A 20,250-nucleotide genomic window follows, 5' to 3' on the forward strand; every position below is an offset into this window, starting at 1 on the left:
GATTTATTTAACTCCTCTGACCCCGTGAGAACTCAGTTTTCTCTCAGCTGTAATATGCAAAACATTTTTGTTTTCTTCTTATTTCAGCAGTACTTGCCTTCCCTTTATAGAAGGGGATAGGAATTTCTTGACCTCTGGGTTCTGATTCTGTGGTTAATAACTTTAGGCCAGGGACCAGAACTAACCATTGTTTTGTGATACTGTGTGCTTGGCACTGAGCAGGTACTATGTGGATTTTTGTGAGTGAAGACTATACCAGCCAGTCACTGTTTTGTGCAATGCGAGTTATAAAGTTGACCATCTTCAGAATTGACTTTTTGAAGTAAACAAAATGCTTTTCTTCTTATGTTAAAATACTATTAATGAGCCTTGCCGTCTGCTCTTCCTCCCTCATCTTTTGCAGTGTGTCGAGATTTTGCTGTCCTAGAGGACCACACCCTGGCCCACAGCCTGCAGGAACAAGAGAGTGAGTAATGGCCGTCATTCATGCTCATTCAGTTTCCTTTTTTTTCAGTGGTAGCTTGAGGCAGGTTTCTTAGGGTGAGACAGGGAGAGAACAGTCACCAGCCTGCACCATCCATCCATCTGAGGGATTTATATAGCAGATGACACCTGGGTGAAGAATGAAGTCCTAGGTATTTTGAAGCATGTGACAGATGCCAGGGATTAGAAGAATGTTGGGTATAGAGGAGGAAAAGAGGGACATGAACCTTTTCCCTTGCCTCAGTGTTAGGAGAAGACACTGGTTGTACACGTGTCTGCAGTGTGTAGAAGGCTTTCGTAGGGGTCTATTTCTTCCCCTGAAATAGCGGCCCGAACACCTTTTTCCAGACAATGATGGTATCTAGACTGTTTTTTTCTGAATATTTATGTATGTAATTATGGAAAGTAAATCTAAGTTATATGTGTTGTACAAAATTACACATTTGTGAATATATAATTTATGAAGCATTCATGTGTCAGTATAAAAATTGAGTATTGAAAAATCCAGTTTATAAATACAGTGGTAACTTGTAGAGCAGAAAGAACACCGGCCCTCGCTTTAGAATATTTGTGTAAAAGTCCTGGCACTGCCACTGTTTTGCCATGTGACCAAAGGCAGAATTACTTAACCTTTCTGATCCTCTTTTTACTTAATGGAAAGATGGGAATAATAATTCCTATGTTGCCTATTATAAAGCATCATTGAGAGTGTAAAATGAAATGATGGATGTGAAGCTCTTTAATGGAAAAGCTTTTCTTAAGTTTATTATTAGTCATGTTATTAACAAGTGAAAGCATGGTAATCCCTCTCCTCCATCTGTCTATCCAGTTGAGCATCATTTGGCGTCAAACGTTCAGCGGAACCGTTTGGTCCAGCACGATCTTCAGGTGGCTAAGCAACTCCAGGAGGAAGACCTGAAAGCTCAGGCTCAGCTTCAGAAACGCTACAAAGACCTGTGAGAATTTGGGGGAGTGGATTCCTTTCACTGTTAGATTACACATTGATTTGTGTGTGTGTGTGTGTGTGTGTGTGTGTGTGTGTGTGTGTCCATCCATCCATCTGTCCGTCCGTCCTTTACTTTGATTTGGAAAATTTTCTTTACTGTTGGAGCACTTGACTAGGTTTTGTGACATGAGGATTCTGGTGTGAACTCTTAACATTTTAATTGTATGACTTTGAGCCACGTGGTCTACCTATTTCCTTTCCCTGCAACATGGGGAAAATGATCTCTCCCTTCTGCCTCATAGGTTGTCTGGGGGAGCCAGGGAAATACTGGATATGAGAAAACTTTGTGAGTTGTATGGGGTTCCTTTATTTCCCAGTGGTGTTTGCAGCTCCTTGAACCCCTTGTCTTTCAGGTAGAGCAGAATCTTCTGGAAAGCTCTGAATTTGTACACTCAGTTCTCATCATAGTTTCAGTGTCTGACAAACGTTCTTTCTCAGTCTCCTTTAATAGTTAGATAAGTGGAAAGATCATATGTAAATTCTCTTCCAACAGAATTTTAATTCTTTTTCAGTGTTTTAAAACTAACAGGGTACACATCTTCTTTGAGAGTGCTCTTACATGCAAATCTCTAATGGTGGATTTAATCACAAGATTCTGTTTTGAGGAGGAAGAGGTAAAGGAAAAACTGAAAGGACCCCTCAGTTTATTGCAGTGTCATGTTCAAATAAATAGGAAAGCCTATTATTTTTGTTGCCTTTGAGGAAGGGTTTTCCTTTCTATTTTATTATTGGTAGAGGGGACTTCATCATTTTTTGTTCACTTTCTTATTTAGTAAATAAACGTTTTTATTGACTCTTGCTGCACTCAACACCATGAAAGGCGCTGTAGAGCACAGATATAAAAAAACACAGCCATTGCTTTTAAGGGCCTCGGGGAAATACTCTGAACATTTTATGTGTAGAGGTAACATGCACGAGACGTGGAGAATTCAATGGTAAATGTCACGCCTACGAAGGGAGAAGAGACTGGGAGAACCATCCCAACATGGGTGATAATATTGTTGCGAGCTCATAAAAGGGCAGTCTCCACATTTCAGTGTCTTCCTGAAAGTCAAGGGGACATTAACCCCTCCGCACGGCCCTGTGTCCCTGCGTGGTACTAGTGACGTGAGTGGGGAACAAAGTCCCGGCACACAGGTTCAGATAGCATGAGTAACACAGCTTTATTTGGGAGCCAGTGTCCCTCCAGGGGCCAATGCTCTGGTAAGCACAGTAGGTTATACAGAATAGAGTAGAATTTAATAACAAATCAAGTCTCAGAGTCAGTCGAGATGGAGAAGGTCCTGGTCCGGGAGAGACGACTGGGCCCACAATGGGTCTGAGGTGAGCTGGTCTTGCACGGAAGAACTTTGGAGAGTCCCGGTATCGCGGCTTGCACCTCGCAGAGGGTCTTAACCGGAGCACCCCGTCAGACTTCTCATGGCATTGCTCTGCAGTTCTGCTTTTATCCTCTTTATGCTTGGACTTGTTTATTTCTTAGGTGATAACCAGAAGTTGTTTTGGTGACTGTGTTTATCACTCAATTTTGTTATGCTCAGTTTCACACAAAAACGTGTTTTTCACTTCACTCTTATCAGTCTCACACATGTGTGGCCATATTCCTAGCTCGCGCCCCTACTGATAAACAACTTGTATTGCAAACCTCAATCCACAGATATAATTTATTTTATATGCTCTACGCATATACTTAATCTGAACCTTTATGGTTAATTAAGAGTTTATAGTGTTAATTAGGGAAAGCCATTCTAGCTAGAGGGAAGAGCATGCTTAAAGATCAGAGGGAAAAGGACCTGGAATCTCATGGTAGCTGCAAGATGTTCAGTATTGCTGGAGTATGGTTAGGGGTGTAGGTAGGGGATGAGGCCAGGGGAGTAGTCAAAAGCTAGACCAAAAGGTCGCATAAGTTATGTTAAGGAATTTATGCTTTGTAGATTTTATATTACAAATAATAGAGAACCATTGAAGAAGTTTTAGATTTTCATTTAGGGACCTACTCTGGGTGCTAGGTAGGTAAAGGATTAGAAGGGGCAAGATTGAAAGGAGCTGTTGAGTAGTCGTCCAATCAAGAGATGAGGAGGCTTGAATGAGGACAGTGGGTGATAGAGATACAGACAGGAGGGAGCTATGGGGCCTGAATTGAGGGTAATGGTAATGGAGTTAGAAGAGACAGATTTGAGATATATGGAGGTTGGACGTCACAAAGTTAAGATGACAGCCAGAGCTAGAAGTTTCCACAGCTCTAAATTATTGCCTTTTGTTATTCACAATGCTCTGTCATGAAAGCCAGTTCTGAGATTGGTGCAGAAGTTTAAGATCCTGAATTAGGGACATTATATTGATTATAATGAGATTGTTGAGAGATAATAGAGACAAAACACTGTAAATTATAAATCAGATTTGTAGAGAAGAATCAGGTATTATATTTCTGTCTGGGACTTCAGGATTTTGGAGGTATTCCTGGCTGAAAAAAGTAAGTTAGAATGGAAGTTTTTCAATGTTCACGTCCTGGTGGTCGTGACTATTTTGAACATCAAGGGAAAGATGATTGATGTGGACTTTAGGGAACTGGATGGAAACCTTTCACTCGGTCTGCACCCTGGGACCACTGTCCAAAGGCAGGCTTATCAAGGTTGTTGACTACTTTCTCACTTGATTTTGCTTCCTCAGGAGTCTGTAATTAACTAAGTGAACTAGTTTTTCTTAGACAATTGGTTTGAAATAATTAAGCTCAGCTTAAACTTCATTCCTTTGTTTTCTATACTAGGAGATACACCTTAGTGTGTCACTTGTGACCTGTAACACTTCAATTTGCCTTCTCTCCAGTGGGTTCCGCTTTCTTCCCTTCTGTTAACACCTTGCAGGTAGTTAGTAGTTGCTTACTCCTATACAGATTTGATGGTAATTTGGGGGAGCCACGTAGAAAAGTCTTCGAAAACTAAGACCATAATTTAATCATTAATATTAGAAGGGAGTGAATAAAAGGAGGATATATTAGTAAAAATTGTTCTAAATAGATTTTTGTTTATTTTCAGTTTTTTGGCTTGAATGGTTAAGAATCCTAGACTGTTAGACCTGAAACATGAAGTCATTAAGTCTAAAAATGTTTATAGCTGTAAGATGACATGAGAGGACATGATTCACTGGCAGGACCAAAAATCAGATCCGTGGACATCTTGTCCAGTGATTTTCCTACTAATTAAAAAAAAAAATCTAGTATCTCTGACTGTTACTGAACTCAGGTTTGGCCACTTGCCACTCGTAAGCCAATGATCGAGAGACAAGTGCTGACAGACACAAAAGGTTTATTCAAAATGCTGACATTCTGAAAGATGGCAGACTTCTGTCTCAAAGGCCACCTTCCCCTTTTTAGAACAGTCGAGGGGTTTTATAGGTACGCAAGAAGAAGCAGAACAAAGGAGAGGGGAGTTAGTCATGTGTGTCACTCCTTGGGGCTGGCATCTGGGAGAATGTGTCCTGGGGTCCAGTTTGTTCCATGATGGTTATCTCGAACCCAGTCTGAGGGGTGATTCATATGTCATCTGATGGAAAACTGCAGTCCAGAATCGTAGCCTGGTTGCTGGTGCCCGGATGACTGAGGGCTGACTCAGTTTCTTTCCAGTCAGCATTCTGGAGATTAATCAGATAACAAGGTATGCTTGTAGCATCAAGGAAACAACAGTTGAAGCAGATGGGAGGGAAAGGAGAAAGAATAAAAACAAAAAGAAAAATAAGTTGTTAAATCTTGAAAAGTACACTATCACTCTTATATGCCCTGTACTCTCTGTCTTGTATTCTCTTCCTCCTTTTCTGTCTGTGTGTGCATACACACCTACATGTGTGCACTCATCGATTTTCACCTTCATCTCCCTATTTCCAAACATGTTGAAAGTGATCATTTCCTTATACAAATGAGAATAATTTTTGTTATTTTATCTGTCACATTTGTTTAGAATATATGGATTTCAATTCCAGAAAAGTTGGGATATTGCTACCCTCCCCCCAACACTTTCCAGTTAGAAAAGACTGCCATTAAACATGGAATATGCAACCAAGACTGAGATTCATTGAGTATTTTAAGTTCAACTTGCAGGGGAAGACTAAGAGGATATGTTTGTTTAGCAAACGAACAACGTATATAAATCACAATTGTAATTTTATTCCAGCATCTTTTTAGGTAGTAAACTCTAAGCATGTTTATGTTCACCTTTCCTAGCTAACAGTATTGTATAAAGTTTGGCTCCCCAGAGCTATTGTATTCTAGAGTTTTAAGCTGCCCATTGACTTGTAGCCATCTCTGAGAGAGCCAAACTCCATTTTCTGTTGGAACTGCTGTTTTATAGGTGCTGATTTAAAGGATCTGTCTCTCCATCAAAATGATTTGTCTTTTTTCTCCCACCAAAATGTATCTGGAGCTTCTGAGCACAGGATGAAGACTTACTCATGTTTGTATCTTCAGTATTGAGCATAGTGCTGGGACCATAGAATGTGGTGTTTAAATTTTTGTTGAATTCATGAATATGTCAAGACAAACAAAACTATGGTAGCAGCAATGTTAGTTACAACGTTTGGTTTTCTTAATGGCCAGCATATTAAGAAAACTGGTATCTCCAGAGAGGTTTCTACTGGGGACTGAAGCTGGGGAATGTACACTTTTTTCCCCTTTAAAGCATTATTGAAACTGAAAAAATTAATTAAAAAATTATAAAAATCTTTTAAGTCATACCTCACCCCTTCTAGGTGACCACTGTGTCACTGACATTTAAGTGAGCTTGCTGTCAGTGTTTTTCTGTGTACTCGCTCCGTATTTGGGTATTTGTGGACACTAATCTCATAGCCTGCATCTCCTTTGTAGAATCGTGAGAAAACTTGCCTGTCTCTCTGTGGAGTGGTCCCAGTAGGGTGAAGTGACATGGTAGTATAGAAAAAGCATTGGTAGCATAGAAAAAGCATTGAGCATTAAAGCATCCATTGTAGTGTCTGGGGATCAGATTCTGATTCTGCCACTTATTTTCTCTGTGATCTCAGGAAAATGAATTCACTACTCGGGGGCCTCAGTTTTCTCATCTGAAAGTTGTGACAGCGTTGACTGGTTTGCATCATTGTTGTGAGGATTAAGTGAGGTTAAAAATATGCACTAGTTTATAGTGAACATTCTGTAAATTGTTTTATTTTTAAGAAATATCATTCTTATTTTCTTTATTCATGTTGTTTCCATCTTTGTTTTTAGTGAGCAACAAGACTGTGAAATTGCTCAGGAAATCCAGGAGAAGCTGGCTATTGAGGCAGAGAGACGACGCATTCAGGAGAAGAAGGATGAGGTACAGCTTGGTCACTGCCCCTCCACCCAATGGAGGAAGGGCTGCTCAGCTCTGCAGCAGTTACTTTTTGTATTCATGGGCTCAGTGTAGGATTGCTCGATGGGCAGCAGAATTCTCCTCTTTTGGGGCACATAGTCCAAGTATAGCCCTCCATGCACCACTCTTTACCATCCCTAGATCAGTTGTGTAAGTGGTGAAATCTTAAGAGATGATAATGGATACTTTACCATAAAGTGTGATGAGTTTCCTAGGGCTGCCCTAACAAATTACCACAAACTCGGTGACTTCCAACAGGAGAAATGATTCTCTCACAGTTCTGGAGCTGGATATTGAAATCAAGGTTTTGGCAGGGCCATCCTACCAAAGATCCTTCTTTGCCTCTTCCTAGCTCCTGGTGGCTCCTGACACTTCGGCATTCCTTGGCCTGTAGCCACATCACTTCAGTTTCAACCTCCATTGTCACATGGCCTTATTCCCTGAAGATTTGTGTTGTCTTGTTTTCCTATAAGAACACCAGTCGTTGGATCTAGGACCCACCCTAACCCAGCATGATCTCTTCTTAACTAATTACATCTGCTTAGACCCTATTTCCAAATAAGGTCATATTCCAAGGTTCTTAGTAGAAATGAACTTTTAGGGCACACTCTTCAACCCAATACAGGGTGTCTCTCTATAGGTTATTCCCACAACTTTAGTGAGAGCAGAGCTTAAGTGTGGTCTGAACAGGGCTCAGAAAGTAGGCACTGAGAGGCGAGGATCAGTCATTGCTGTCACTCAGTTTTTTTAATGGTTTCACTCTCCTATGATATGCTGGCTCCAAGCACTCATCTGTTTGATTCTGTGTATATTTTTAAGTTGGACTGTTTTTAAAGCCCAAAATAACTAAAATTAGCAATAGTGTTTGGTTTGTAAAAAGACTTGAATATGCAGTTAACTGTTACTTGCTTTTATGTTATGTTTCCAGCATTTCTCACAGTTCTTTTTCACTTTGCACTGATTCTGTGCGCCTTCTTTCTTACCTATTGTGCTATTCTTGGCCACTGTCTTGATTTATAATAAGGAAGAAAATGATTGATCATTTTTAATAGTAGAATGATCATATGATTTATTGTAGCATCATAAGTACTTCTCAAGGTTAAAGGGGGCACTACTGATAATTACATAAACTGGAACTATCCTGGGCTAACGGGCACGTAGGCTCACCCTATTAAATAGATAGGATCAGGGTCCTCAGCAAACTTGTGTACATACACTGCTGCTCCCACTGAGCCATCCTTGTTCATTGCCAGGTGAGTGGGAGACCGCTGGTATGAGTATGTATAGCTGTTTCTTTAAGACACAAACTATGATTATGTGGTAATCAGAATTGCAAGGAAGAATTAGAGATTAGTTTTTATCCTTCCTTTAATCAACACAGAACCTCTTTCTTACTGCAGGATGTGTTGCCTCTCTATAGTCAAGACTTTGCTTTGGGGATGAGACTGTGAACTGAAAGAAGTGATTATATTTTGTAGACAGGAAAGCTTCTATTTAAAAAATAACAGAATAATTAACTTGGCTTCTTATAAATGCTGTTGGTGTTCTGTGATCCCCCCCCCCCCCACCTCCCATTCAGGGAAAAACAGGCTACAAAGAGAAACCAAAACACTTTATTTTAGGCATGTAGAATCTAAATAGCCATCACAATAAATCTCATGGCGATACTATATAAAGTAAGCAGTATAATGAATAACTCCATTTTTCAGGTGAAGAAATTATGTCTTGAAGAAGTAAGTGATTGGTCCAAAGCTATAATAAGATGCCAGTGAATAGTCTTTACAATACAGGTCTCCTGACTTAGATACACTGTGACACAACATAAAACACATCGACTTTGGAATTAGCTACTGAATCTTAGCTGTTTAACTTCTAGCTGTGACTTTCAGTATCTCACTTCACTATGTAGAAACTCAGGTTCCAAATTGGAGAAGTCATTATAATTGTACATACTTTAAAGGGCTGTTATGAGGTTTAAGTGGGATCATTTATAAGGCCTCTGGTACCTAATTAAGCTAATAATTGCTCTTACCTTCTCACTTACTTGCAGGGTGTTTTGCTCACCATTCTGCTCTTTATAGCAAGTCTGATTTCTCTTATAGAGTGATATGTGATAAATTGGGGGGGCACAAAATAAACAGGCTTAAGTATATTCCAGGATGGTGTGATTTGACATATCGTCAACAATTTATTTGCCTTTATAGGCTTCCCACTACATTGTCTTCCACTACTGTTTGATCTACTGAAGTGACCCGCTGCATCAGTACAGTGGAAAGATTAAATAAGAATTCCAGTTGTGAAGCTTTAGTGAGGCTAGCCTTTAAAAACTCGATTCAGACTTTTTGACTTTTCAAATGATGCCTTAGATTAGAAGAGGGCTTTCACCATAGAAAAATGTGCACCGTAACTGATGGGTATGTTGTTAATTTTAAATGAACAAAATTTGTGTTAGTAAAGTTTACCACTGAAGGATGTACAAGTCCAGACAATTAAGTTCGCGAACTCATCCTAGAAAAACTACCACATACCTCATTGCTGAATATCACTACCGTCACCTTCGAAGTACTCCCCCTGGGAAGCTATGCACCGACGCCAGCGCCTAGTTTACTCTTCAAAGCAATTTCGGCACTCTGTTTCTGGAATGGCCATCAGAGTTATCGTCATATTGCCCTTGATGTCCTGAATGTCATCAAAATGTCTTCCTTTCAATATTTTCTTTATCTTCAGGTAAAGAAGGAAGTCATTGGGGGCCAGATCAGGTGAGTAGGGAGGATGTTCCAATACAGTGATTTGTTTACTGGCTAAAAACTCCCTCACAGACAGTGCCGTGTGAGCTGGTGCGTTGTCATGATGCAAGAGCCGTGAATTATTGGTGAAAAGTTCAGGTCTTTTTCATCTAACTTTTTCACACAGCCTTTTCAGCACTTTCAAATAGTAAACTTGGTTAACTGTCCAGTTGATACAAATTCATAATGCATAATCCCTGTGATATCAAAAAAGGTTAGCAACATTGTTGCAACAAGTTCGCAAACTTAATTGTCAGACCTTGTAGGCTAATGCTAATTTGTTTATTTTGGTCCATGGTACCTCAGAGGAAACTGAGACAGTAGTGCTAAGTTTTCTGGGCAACTCTTAAAAAAACATTGCCTGTTATTCATGTACTGCCCTAATTATTTTATTTTTCTCTCTATGCTCGTCTACTTCCTGTAGTGTCTGCTTAGCTAATAATGTTTTATTCAACAGCAGGGCTGTGGAAAATTCCTCTTGGTATTTTCCCCGTCAATCTCTTTTAGAGATTTTTAGGGTCAACTCTGTTGGGTCAGTTATAATCCCCCCAAACAACAGATGTAGAATTCAAGGCCCCTTTCCTCTTGGGACAGATTTTTTTTTTTTCCTGAACAATATTGTACCGGAGAAGTACAAGTTATATAACTTTGTGTGGGTGAATTAACATGTCTAGCTTTGTTATGGTATAATTTTAATGTGTCTTTTAACAGAGCACAGATGTAATGAAAGTAGCATTTCCTTGCAGGGAGACAGATGTTGAAAAGTTAAGGGAAAAAAAAGAAAAAGATCTTTTGTATTCTTACCAGCATTGTGGTTTCTCCCCGTCCTCTCTCCCTGTCTCCCTTTTCCCCTCTTTTCTCTCTTTCCCCCTCCCTTCCTCTCTCTCTCTCCCTCCTTTCCTTCTTCCTTCCCCTTCTTTTTTTTTTTTTAAACTCTTGAACAGTGTCTTGAATATAGTAGTTGTATTTCGTTCAAGGCACCCTGTTGAAAGGATATAAAGTCATATAGCCTTTAGGAATACTGGACTGTGTGAGTTTGTGATTAGTAGAAGTGGGCTCTACTGGGTTTTTTCCTCTGATCACAGCACACACGTTTGTCAGTGTTGTTTAGATAAAGCAAAGAAATGTGTGTTTACTTGGTTTAACTTAGTTATTCTTAAATAAAACTTTTAAGTAAGTGTGTGTGTGTGTGAATATCTGTAGTTATACATATGTGTGTCTTTGAACCTAGATCCAAATATATGTGAATGAGAAACTATTTTAGGGAAAAAACTTTTTTTTTTAGTGCCTAAGTAAACAGCATGGCCAACCATGTTATGAAAAGTCTGTGGCACTAGTCCAATAATTTGAAGCCATTTATAACATAAACTGCTCAGGGATAAATTTAGTAACCAATTTACATTTAAAATTAATCTAGTGTGAACTGTAGTACTTTTTTATGGCATTTTGATTAGAATTCCATGTTCTAGAAGAATTTTTATGTAAGTTGGTAGGTAATATATAGAGAATAGCTCAAATAGCAATTCATTTTAGCTTCTAATTTTTTTTCCTATGTTTTGAGAATTTAAAAATAAGTTTATATGTAAATGTCCAGAAAAGGAGAGTGAATGGGAGGCTTCTGACTAAGGCAGTTCTTCTCTATTCTTATCCTATTTATACTGATGTTTTTAAATCCACAGAATTTGTATTATTTTGTTTTCCTGGTCTTACAGAGTAATGCTTTTGGGATTATACCTACTTTGAGTTCCCTACTGAGTTAGATGTCAGTATATTAATTGCTAGTTAATAAAGAATTTAGCAATCTGATGGAATTGCTTTTTTTTTTTTTCCAACAGTCATTTCACAATCACAACTTTACATCTCCTTTAGATTGTAGTTATACCCAGGGTTTCCCCGGAGAGAGGTAACCCGGATATAAAGTCATATAAACCATAACAATATTGTAAGGAGCCTAACACCATGGTTCAGTAATTTGTCACTTACTTGAGAAAGATGCACCAGGTTCCTGTGGGCCTCACTGCGACTTGTAGGTATTAGTCTTTCTTAGACTCATCTTTGTACTTCTCACATTATGTATGTGTTTACTTCTAACACTTCATAGATAAGCATTTGCAGGATATTGGCCGTATCTTGTTTCTCTACAGGTCTCTAACAGAATGTTTGGCCCATTGAAGGGGGCAGTGAATCTATGTTTTCATAAAATGACTTCGTCTAGCATTCTAGGGATCTTTAACTAGTCCTTCCTTATGCTCACAGCTTCAAACTTTTCAGTCAGGGGGAACTTGGATAACAGAAAAGGGAGAGATGAAATATAATAGTATATTCTTATCCAGTAAATGTATTTACTAGAAAGTCTTCTATGTAACAGTTATTCTATGCATTCTAGCCCAAACTACGTCTACCTAAAGCATATGATTAATTTAAAAATCATGGAGAATGACGTCGAAAGAGTTTATGTGTTCTTTTAGATTTGTTTTCCCAAGTTACGTTTTATGGAACACTAATTCCATAAGCTTTATATCTTTTATGTAAAAAAAAGGCTTCTGTCACAAAGTAAATTTTGAAATTCATGGGTTATGGGTTACAGTAAGGTAACAAGTTTCCTTTTTTTTTTTATCAGGGTTATGAAATATGCTACTCTGTATTTGAAATAGGTATAATACATGCTTTCCATTGAATGCTTTGAAGGGTTTTTTTTTTTTTTTTGAGAACCTTTTGAGACCAGTGTTCTCAAGAACAGAGCTTGGGAAATCCTGTTCTAGACTAACCTTTAACAGGAAGGAAGCTGAGGACCAAGGAGATTGTTTATGTCAAGGGTGACTAAGCTACATCCAAGAATTGTGACTAATAGTTGCCATCTTTATCTTGTTTCAGGGGAAATTCTTTATATTGAAATATCTAACAGAACTCATTGCACAGTAATAATGTCGGAAAACAGGGAGGAGAATTGACTTGGGCTAAACCACAATTGTATTCTAGCTGCAATTTTCCATTGAATTCTTTATTCTTTCCTTCCTCAAGCCTAGCTCATCTGGTAGAATCTTACAGAAAAAAGAGCTAAGAGCTTAAAAGAGCAAAAGATTTGGGTGCTGATGTGCATGACACATTGTGATTACTACTTTTCTACTTGAGTAAAGTCACTTCTTTGACTAGCTAATGCGTTGTGAAGAAGGGTCATCATCCTTGTTTCTCTCCTGGGTCTTCACATTGAGAAAGTAGCTTATTACTACACGTATGTATGTATTAGGACTAAATTCAATCCCAGGAAAACACTTGTAGGGTCCCTGGTGTGTAGTTTAATAATTTCTGCCAGCAATTGGATCTGGTAGTTTTTCTTTATATTTTTATGTAGTTATAGCAATGGAACTTGTTTTTTCTTTTCTATAATGAAAACCACTTAGGAAAATGTATTGTCGTGTGCTTTAAACATGACACCTCAGGAATTTGGGAACTACTAGTATAAAAGATGCTAGATCGGGGAGAACAAGTTATCTGTCCCATTTCTCCCTATTTTCCTAACTAATGTATTACTTTGTAAGACATCAAATGTAATGAACTTGATATAGCGGCTAGCATGTTGTAACACTCAGTTTTATTAAAATGATGCATAAGGGAGTCAAGACAAATTGACTTTAAGATTGAGTAGTTTAATAAACTCTTCATTGTATAGATAAAGGTTTGAAGCTCAAAGAAATTCATTTTAATAGTTAATATTTCTTTCCCAATGTCGCTAAAGCATCTCTGGCTTGAACTTTCAGGCTTAGGGATTTTTTTTAATCGAAGTGTTAGAAATTCAGATTTCTTTGCATGAAAATTACGTTTGTGTTAAGTAGGATTATGTTCTTTACCTCTTATTCTTGCAACATTTTGTGAGTGTCCACTATAACATGGGCTTTTTAATAGATGATTTATCAAATTATACACACACACACACCTTTCACACAGTTTTATGAGGAGCTTCCAACATATCAGTCAGTTAAAGGCAATATGTTAATAGTGTATTTATAAGTTTGGATGTAGACATTTATTAAATATAAAGTCCAATTTGTAAGGCTATTTCAATGAACATTAAAATCAGAGTATATGAATAATCATTGCTAATTTACCTAGCCTCCGCATCCAAATTATTTCTACACTGATGTGAAAGAAATTGATTTCTTCATATGAATTTTTTTTTTTAGGTTTGCTTTGTAGTCTTAATATTTTCTTCATTTTGAATATAATCAGAAGATTGCAAAAGGAAGCATAGTAATTCTTGTTTCAAAATTTAAATTGTTAATGTTTAAGTGTTTCTTGTATTCCTTATTTTAAATATAAAGAAGCAAGCGCCTTAAACTACCTAGGATTGTTATTACTATTTGCACCATTGAGTATTGTTTCTGTATTTGTATGAGCCTTTAAGAATCTGGTGACAGCTATGGATTTCCTCTCCAAAACAGTGTATTGGAATAAAGTTTATATGCCATTTTATAGAAATAATCTTCCAATTCAGAACACTGTCACTCTTCAGCTCAAAACATTTAGTAACTCTTTATCCCTTATATCATAGACTCCAGACTTAAGATTATCTATAAGGAATGCTTATGATTCAGCCTTATACTTTTTCTAACCTCAGCTATCTCTGCAGCACTCTGCATCTTGTGTTCTAATTGGACTATTGGTTGTTCCTTAAATTGATGCCCATTAAAACATTCATAATTTTGCCAATAATGTTCTCCTTACTTTGCCTATTGGAATCCAGTTCTTTGTTCAAAACCTAACACAGATGCAAAGCTGTACACTAATTCCTTTAAGCAGAAATAATACTTCCTTTAGGTACTCCCATAGACATCTTGACCTTCTTTTTGAGGCATTTATTATTTAACTGCATTGTAGTTATTTGTATACACCTTTGTTTTTATAAGGGGTAGTAATCTTTTGGGGGACAGGGTCAGAATGTTCTTCATCACTCACTAACTACTAAAAACTTGCCTGGAAATGAAGCAGGAGGGAGACAGGAGGAAGACTGTTTTCTCTTTTTCAGTGAAGACAGTGGTCCTCAAAGGCAATCAGGATCAGCTGAAAAATTCTTTTAAAAAGTTTTAAAGTTAAATTGTAAATACAGTTTGTCAAGTTTTATAGATTACTGCACTCTTTCCCACTCAGACTTACCGAATCACCATCTTGGTAAAAGGGTCCACAAATATGAATTTTTAAAAACTCTGTTGTATGACCAGCTTTAGGAACACTAGGCTTGAATGTCTTCAGATTGAGTTAGGTTTAAGTTTCAATTAATCAGAAAGCCTTTCTCTCTCTGGGTCATGTGCCACTCCTGTTGAGCAATCATCTGTGGCATTTGAATTGCATGAGCTTAATGCCAGAAAGTCTGCAGAGCCATAGACAGAGGCTGCCCACAAAAGCTTAGCAGTGGAATGTGGGCCTGTTGACCTGCAGGGTCACTGTATGGAGTTTATTCATGCTCTGGTAATATTTATTTCCATTCTCCCTCTCTTTGCAGGATATAGCTCGCCTTTTGCAAGAAAAGGAGTTACAGGAAGAGAAAAAGCGAAAGAAACACTTTCCAGAGTCCTCTGGATCCAGTGCTTATGGAGAAAGTTACTATTATGAAGATGGAGGTAACACAGCAGTTCTTACATCATGACCTACTCTATCCTTAGATTCAACCGTGAGACACTTCTTTAAATTTGTCCATAAAGTGACGTAAAGGCCCATTTAGATTTGTCACCGAGTTCTGTCTGAATCTAATGAATTCATCTGTTCCTTAGTTGGATGACCAGAGCCATTTTTGTGGCTGTTAACACTTGAATATGGTTTTGTGAGATTTGGCATGCATATTTGTGTTGGTGCCACTTGGAATGCTGTTATTGCATTCTAAGCACATAGATGGGGGTGTGGAAAAGGGCGGATGCATCTCTGGGCTTGATTTTTCTCAAAGAAATCTGGGCACTACTGATTTGAAGCAGCAGAGTGGCACAGATAATTAAGAAGATACAGCATACATCAATTGTGGATAACAAAGCTTTTTTCCCCTTCTTGTCTTTTAAAAATAGGCCAGTGATTTAGCCTGCTGATGACAAAATTAAAATTTAGGATTCTCTGTTAATTTTTTTTTTTTTTTGCTCTTGATGCTTTCTTTGCTACTTGATTACCATATAGAAAATTTTCTGAGGGAAAGCAGTTCCTTCAAAGTAGCTCTTTAGTGATTGCTTTTGCAGTGTGGTGGTGGTGATAGCACGGTGGTGGCAATTGTGGTGGTGGTGGTTCCTTATCTTAAAAGTGTGTTGGGAAACGAGTATTTGCAAGTATTGTTCAGTCCTTTTTGAAGATCTGTCAGAGGAAAGACATTTCTATAGTTTCTAGTATGAGTATTATAGTTCAGCTTGGAGACCGTACTCAGGATAGCAAGTAAATAAAACCTAAAGGCCGCTTCTAGAGAGAAAAGGTTTTAAGGTCGATGATTTCAAAGGCCCTTGCAGACTAACTAATTATCAATTGCTTCTCTGTTTCTTATAAAAGGTAAGTAAGTGCTCGTCTTGGATGAGTGGAATGAAAGGGCTATAGATGTAGATGACAGGATTATTACAGTTTAGGTACATTCTTGCCCAGTCACACTGTTGTCCTGAACTTCTCGTCATCAGTAGACCTCAGCTCTGTGCCATCATTAGTAAGCAGGTTGATTCCGTTTATTGCTTGCTGTGTTCGTCTTCCATATGTAAAATGCCCTGCTCTTTTTTGATACCCATTTTCCTTACGCTGGTTTTCTAATGCAATCATGTATTACATCATTCAAAAAAAAAAACACAAAAAAAACTATTGCCGTATTATGCTATACTAGAGACCAGAAGATAGAGTTACTCTTCAGATTTAATTAAAATCTTAGAAATGTGGTCTGGTGTTTTCATTTTTAATTCTGCTCTGGAGGCATGCTCACTGCAAATAAAAGTAACTGTTTTAATCTTTTAAGTCTATAAAACCATTAGGATGGCAAGTAATGAAGTACACTGAAGTATTAATTTTAAACTTCCTCTGTTAAAACCTTGTGCCAACTTGAATTGAAACTTAAACCTGGTTGTTTTGACCAGGTGCTGTCACCCAGATTTCGTATCTCTAGGACAGGAGACTGTGTTAAGAATTCAGTGGATTTTCAGGGACACCTAAAATTACAAACAAAAAATTTAGATGTATGTCAACTTCGTCTGTAAACTTAGTGGCATACGTGCCACTTTTTTGGAGTTAGGGGGCTTAGATATGCATATGCATGTAAATGTTAGAATTTCTTCAGTTGTGTTGTTGTTGAGAGATGATGTGTAGCCAAGCATGTGATCTTCATTTATAATGCCTTTGAGTTAGACACAAGTTGCGTTCCACAGACACCACTTCACAATTGAGCTCCGAGTTACAAAGCAGTGCTTGTGTTCTTTGCAGTGGTCCTTTCCCAACGCATGAGAGCTGGCTGTTCTTTAATTGTACTTCTCTGTGCTTATGTACTATGATTTTTGCCTTACTTACATAATAATCACAGTATATTATTACGGAAGTGGGCTTTTCAGCTTTATTTTATTTAAATTTAATAAATCAATCTTTTAAAAATGATCATTTATAGATTTTCAACAAATTTGAAATTATCCAAAACATCCGTCAGATTTATATCAACTGAAATGGTCTAGCTGATTCATTTGTGAATCCACGTTTTTCTTTCAAAGCCACTTATTTTAGGCATATTAGTGCTTTTTTTTTTTTTTTTTTTTTTAAGTCATGGGCTTTGGAGTCAAGATGTTGGTCAAGTTCCATTTCTTACTTACAACAATTTAATGTGAAGGAAATTATCTGCTGTAATCACTCTAAGCCTTTTTCTCATCTGTGAAAATGGAGATTATAAAAATATATCCTTCACCTGGATGTTGAGAAGATCAAATAATGTAATTTTGGTGAAGATTTATAAATTCTAAAATACTATTATTTATATATATATATATATATCAATGTTATGTGTGTATAACAGTATTTTTTATATCTAAACAAAAATCATCTTATTTTGAAAGAAAAACATGGAGGCACAGAAATAAAATGCGTGTATATAAATATATATATATGTATATATGTATATGTACGTATATTGGCTGTAGGGAAGTTAATTATATTTGCCAAATAACTGGTCTCAAGAAACATTCAAGTCTCAGTCCTTAACTGGATGGGGTTTTAAAGGGTACAGACAGATTATCCCACCTGTCTTTTTTAAAAATTTTTTTCTTTCCCAGGTTTAAAGGTATCACGGCAAGTGAATTAGACAATACATATTTTTTCCCATCACCTTTGAAATGTAGTGACAGCTGTTTTAATTCTTGCAAAACAATTTCCTAAAATAACTTTTTAGAAAGAATTTAAAGACAACAATAACAACAACAACAAAACAATCATAACTTCACAAATTCATGTCTAAAACAAAACCATTCTTGTTTCTGCTGGACTTAAAGGCGAACTCCACTCATGCAGCCTTCTGTAGGAACATTAGTATTAACACTGTAAATCATTGTTCCCTGGATGTGGGCATCATTTCAGTAGCTGGTCAGTATTGTATTAATTCACAGCAGTAGTCAATTGGTTCTCAGTTGTCAAGATTCACTTAAACTAATAGTTGATTAAAAGAGTAGATCTTTTTTTATCACAGAGAGTAATTGTTCTGTTTCACTTTTGCTGTTATGTAAAAAATAAATTTAACCATAAATATGGTTAAGATAAATACTTTTACAGACATTTTAGAAGACAGATCTTAATTTATATGTTATCTTTGAAGCAAATTTCCTTTTCTTCTGGAAAACTCAAGAAGAAACAACATGAAGTTTTTGAGAAGCTTATGGCATCAATGATTCATTTAGCGCATATCTCCCCTTCCTCTATTCCTTTATTAGATGAACAATAACAAACAAACAAACAATAAGCAAAACAAAAGCAAAAAGTCCCAACAAAACTTAACAACTAAGCAAATGTATAGTTCTTTGTTTCCTTTATAAGCCCATCAACTTAGGGTTGCTGTTTGAAATGCAATGTAGCGTGGCTAAATTTCTTAGCAATTTTCCACGGAACTAGAATTTCTTTTTATTATTTCCAAAATGTATTAAAAGTCTTAGAAATGTTAAAGTAAGTACACTCTTGCAAAGTGTGTATTAATATACTTCCTTTATTTGTGCCTAAGTGAGACCTGACAAAAGCATCCGTGACGTGTTGCTTTTGAACATTGTGTTAAACTTAGTGACTTGTGTATTTAGCACATACTGTATTTTTGTACAAACAATAGAGTATCATAAAGTTTTTGAAATGAATTTAGGAAATGAGCCCTTTTTATGTATTCCATTATGGCATCCCTTTTTATTTTTTTCCTCTTCCGAGTTTCAAGTAAGATTGGGAGCAGAATTATCCAAAGATAACAGGCTCATTTACTCATTTAAAATTCTCCTCTACTTCATCATCTTCCACATTGAACTGCAACATGGCTGGGAATGTTTGCTTTGGCTACCTAAGGGGAAAGGATAGAGGAATACTAAAATCCGTGGGTCATTTCTCTGAACTACATGGAAACTATCAACATTCTGATGTTGATTTATTGTTATTTCCAAGAAGAGTATTTAAAAACCTCAGACTGGAATCACAAAGCTTAGTTTTTCTGTATTATGAGACTCCCTCAAACTCCCATTTTTCCCCCATATACTTATTTCAAATTGGTTTTATAAGTATAATTTAACATTTAATGGCTGTAATTTTTGTTATTGGCAAATATTGAAGTACTTTGTTAACTCTTCCTAATCGTGATCAAGCTTTTCTTTCAAATTTAAGTTATTTGACTTAATTTTATTTATTTTTTTTTACTTTTTTTGCTATATACCCAGATTTCTTCTAGTAAATGCCCATCCCTTCTTTTCAATTTAAGTTGAAAAAGTCGTCTCCATTTTGAAATATGTTTAACTTGGGCCGTGTCTCACCCATGTACTGAGTTGATGCTCTCATTTAGTTAACCTGCATTTCTGTCTTTCACGTTCCTCCACCTCACTCAGACCAGCCACGGTCAAGGAGGGCAAGGGAACTGGGTTCTGGATTCTCAAGACCTTGTAAACTCCAAAATGATGAAAGGACTGTGAAGCACAGAAAGGAGAAACCCAAACATCCACTGGAGAACTTGGAAGAACTGAAAGAGCGTCATTCATCAGAGAAATCTCTGTCCTCTAGCTTGGGCAAAGTGAGGGATGATCCCCAAATTAACACTGAGCAGCGTGAAAGAAAACGGTGTGGTCCTGAGAGGCCGCGGAGACCTCCTCTTCCCAGGATCAGTGGTGAGGTGCTTCTGAGTACGGAATTTGATGACAGGGAGGCTACCGGTAGCCATCGAACTCGGAATTGGGAAAAAGTGTCCAGACACCAAGACCGACTTTCACCGAAGTCTTCTCCAAAAGCCTGGACTCAGTGCAAGGAAGCTGTGTATGGGAGGGAGCGTGGGCAAGGTGAGCACAGAGAAAGGAAACACAGGCCCAGGACTCCTCCCTTCTCAGAGAGCGAGGAACGGCTCCAACTCCATGACACAGGTAATGAAGGACAGTCTCCTTGGAAGGCCTGGTATCGTGTATCTACA

The 20,250-nt window shown here is 37.5% G+C and overlaps 1 protein-coding gene across 3 annotated transcripts in view; it reads left to right on the forward strand.

The window, feature by feature from the left end:
• Positions 1–20,250, forward strand: part of CCDC50 (coiled-coil domain containing 50) — a 79,256-nt gene that overhangs the window by 35,337 nt on the left and 23,669 nt on the right. For 2 of the 3 annotated variants that reach the window (XM_074329519.1, XM_019712621.2), the window contains exons 2-6: positions 404–466; positions 1,313–1,439; positions 6,717–6,807; positions 15,127–15,244; positions 19,679–20,203. In XM_074329519.1, coding sequence (XP_074185620.1) covers positions 404–466; positions 1,313–1,439; positions 6,717–6,807; positions 15,127–15,244; positions 19,679–20,203 — 924 coding nt within the window. The remainder of the gene's footprint in view (positions 1–403; positions 467–1,312; positions 1,440–6,716; positions 6,808–15,126; positions 15,245–19,678; positions 20,204–20,250) is intronic. The other variant, XM_019712622.2, reaches the window with a different exon arrangement.

Source organism: Rhinolophus sinicus, linkage group LG01, assembly GCF_036562045.2.
Source record: "Rhinolophus sinicus isolate RSC01 linkage group LG01, ASM3656204v1, whole genome shotgun sequence".
NCBI classification, from domain to species: domain Eukaryota; kingdom Metazoa; phylum Chordata; class Mammalia; order Chiroptera; family Rhinolophidae; genus Rhinolophus; species Rhinolophus sinicus.